General features: G+C 58.9%; 1 protein-coding gene across 1 annotated transcript in view; it reads right to left on the reverse strand.

The window, feature by feature from the left end:
- The window catches only part of PRR22 (proline rich 22), a 4,097-nt gene extending 3,867 nt beyond the window's left edge, over positions 1–230 (reverse strand). The window contains exon 1 of the mRNA XM_029286314.1: positions 101–230. Coding sequence (XP_029142147.1) covers positions 101–230 — 130 coding nt within the window. The remainder of the gene's footprint in view (positions 1–100) is intronic.
- Between the last annotated feature and the right edge of the window lie 2,582 nt (positions 231–2,812).

Below are 2,812 nucleotides of genomic sequence, written 5' to 3' on the forward strand. Positions count from 1 at the left end.
GCACTCTGCCCTCCAAGAAGAGGGGCCAAGCTCGGGAAGGCGTGGGCGAGCCCTCCCTAGACCTGCCAGTCCGGCTACGGGTCGAGCAAGGGATGCCTACCTACAGAGGCAAGGTTTTCGGGCAGGACAAATGCCGGGAAGGCTCGGCTGGGCTGCTGCCCGTCCAGTCGCTCTACGGGGCGAGAGGTGTAGGTCTCATGCTGGGGGTAGAAGACTTTGGGCTGCTGCATGCTCCCTCCTGGGGGCCGAAGGGCCGTCTTCCCATCTGGACCCCCCGTGGAGGGAGGGGGCGTGGCTTCCTGGAGTCCGTTGCCATGGGCACCCTTCTTCTGTTTGCATGGTTACTCAGGAACGGGTTCCAGGTGGGTCCTTTAAAGATTCTGCAGCCCTTGACCCCCGTAGGACGGACGGAGGGACAGGCCGTGGGTGGGTGGGTGGGGGAGAGAGAGATAGGAAGGGGCTGGAGGCGTGGAAGGGTGGGCAAAAAAGTCATTGGAAGAACTAAGGAGGGGCAAAGAGTCCCTGGGGAACACAGAAGGTCCATGGTAGCCACTGGCCTCCTCTTTGACCATCCTTTGGGCGTTCCAAGAGTCACGTCTACGGAAAGAAAGACTGGTGTGGCCACCAAGAGGGCTCTCCCCAAATCTGAGGTGTCCTCCCCTCCTCCCCATTCTTGAAACCTGCAGGAGCAGTCAAAAAAGGCAAGATGGCCACCGCGACGGTCTGATTGAAGCTCCCACCTGCCTTTTGTACCTGTGTGGCAGTTAGGATCCATCCCATTGTTGGCTTCTTTAGGGTGTCCCTGGTTTCCACCCCCTGCCAAAACAATGTTGCCATGTCCGTTTGGTGCCCGGCTACTGTGGGGAGGGGACAGAGTGTCCGTGGAGGCCCCTTTTCCTGGTGTGTTTTGTGGTGCTCTGGTTTGTTTGGGTCTTCTTTTGAAATGCTTTGCTCTCCCAATCGGTGGCATCTTTGAGGGGCCCTTGACACTCTCTGGGCTTCGTGGTTTTCCTGTAGACGTTTCATTACCCAACTAGGTAACATCATCAGGGCTAGAAGGGAGGGAGGGTGGAAGGATGTGAGGGAGGGAGGGAGGGAGGGAGAAAGGGAGGAAGGGATGGAAGAAGGGAGTTAGAATGGAAGGAATGGTGGGTGAAAGGGTGGGAGGGCAGGAGGAATGGAGGGAGGGAGAAAAGGTGGAAGGAAGGGAGAGAGGGAGAGAGGGAGGGATTAAGGGAGGGAGGGTGGAAGGGAGAGGGAGGAAGGAAGGGAGGGAGGGAGGAAGTGAGGAAGGAAGGGATGGAGGAAGAGAGGGAGAGGGAGAGAGGGAGGAAGGGAGGGTGGAAGGGAGAGGGAGGAAGGGAGGAAGGAAGGAAGAGAGGGAGGGGAAGGGAGGGAGGGAGGAAGCGAGGGAGGAAGTGAGGAAGGGATGGAGGGAGGGAGGGAAAGATGAAGGAAGGGTAGAAGGATTGGAGGGAAGGAGGATAGGGAGGGAGGGAGGAACGGATAGAGGGAGGGCAGGTGGGAGGATGTGAAGGAGGAAGGGAAGGCAGGAGGAAGATTGGGAGGGAGGGTGGGAATGGGAGGGAGGGAGGGAGGGAAGGAATTCCTCAGCCACTTATTTGTGCCTGGTTGGGGAAGGCTGGGGAATTCTGGGAGTTGGAAGGAAGTTAGACATCTGCAGGCATCTCGGGAATTCCCTCCAAAGGCCAAGGCTTTCCCAGGCGGGGGGGGGGGAGCGGGCTTAATCCTGAGCCCTGAGCAGCTGGAGTGGGGCAACCTCCCAGTCCGGGGGGGGCAGCGGCAGGTGCCTTATGCGGAGGGCCTTATAGTGGCCAGGGGGGAGGGTCCCTCCGGTCCGTGCATTGGGGCCATTTCCAGCGACCCAAAGCGCTTCTTCCAAACTTAGAGGGCTGCTCCGGATCACCTGCGAGGCGGGAATATTCTCTCTCCCCCCTCACCACCACCACCACCCCAGGAGCACCAAATTGTGTTTGTGCAATTGTTTCAGAAGAGGAAGGGTCTTCCTAGGCGGCCGCCTTAAGCTCCCTCCCTCTCCAAAGCAGCTTCGGAAAGGGCTGCCCCTCCCCAGATTTCCACCCCTTCCTTGGCTTGGAGATGGTCCAGGGCCTGGGGGGGGTGTCCAACCTTGGCAGCTTTAAGACTTGGGGGCTTCAACTCCTGGAATTCCCCAGCCAGCTTGGGATTTCTGGGAATTGAAGTCCACAAATACTTCCTGGGGAATTCCCTCCCTCCCTCCCTCCCTCCCTCCCTCCCTCCCTCCCTTCCTTCCTTCCTTCCTTCCTTCCTTCCTTCATTCATTCATTCATTCATTCATTCATTCTCTGCCATTTGCCTGAAGTGGTACAGGGTTTCCTGCTTGAGCAAAAGGGTTGGACTAGACCAGGGCTTTTCAACCGGTGGTACGCGTACCACTTGTGGTACATTAACCAGTGGCAGGTGGTACGCAGCCCTGCCTAGCCAAGTGTAGTGGGGGAGGGAAAGAGCCAGCGCAGGCAAGGACTTGCAGTGAGAGAGTCCTCTGGAGCTGCAGAGTGGCTGGGGCGAGGCAAAGGCCCCAGGCTCACTTCTGGCTCACCCTCCCCCATGAGAAAGGAGGAGGGGGGCGGAGACAGGAGAGCCTATAAAAGGAGGCAGTTTGGGCAGGAGAGGGAGAGAGAGAAAAAGCAGCAGCCTTGGGAGGAGGCAGAGTCAGCTGCATGAAGGGGGAGGAGGAGGGGAGGGGAGGGGGAGGGGGGGAGGAAGGGAGATCAAGCAGGCCAGCCATGAGCCGATCTACAACTGCTGTGGC

This window comes from Protobothrops mucrosquamatus, unplaced genomic scaffold (assembly GCF_001527695.2).
Source record: "Protobothrops mucrosquamatus isolate PMUCROS unplaced genomic scaffold, P.Mucros_1.0 scaffold3307, whole genome shotgun sequence".
Taxonomy (NCBI): Eukaryota; Metazoa; Chordata; class Lepidosauria; order Squamata; family Viperidae; genus Protobothrops; species Protobothrops mucrosquamatus.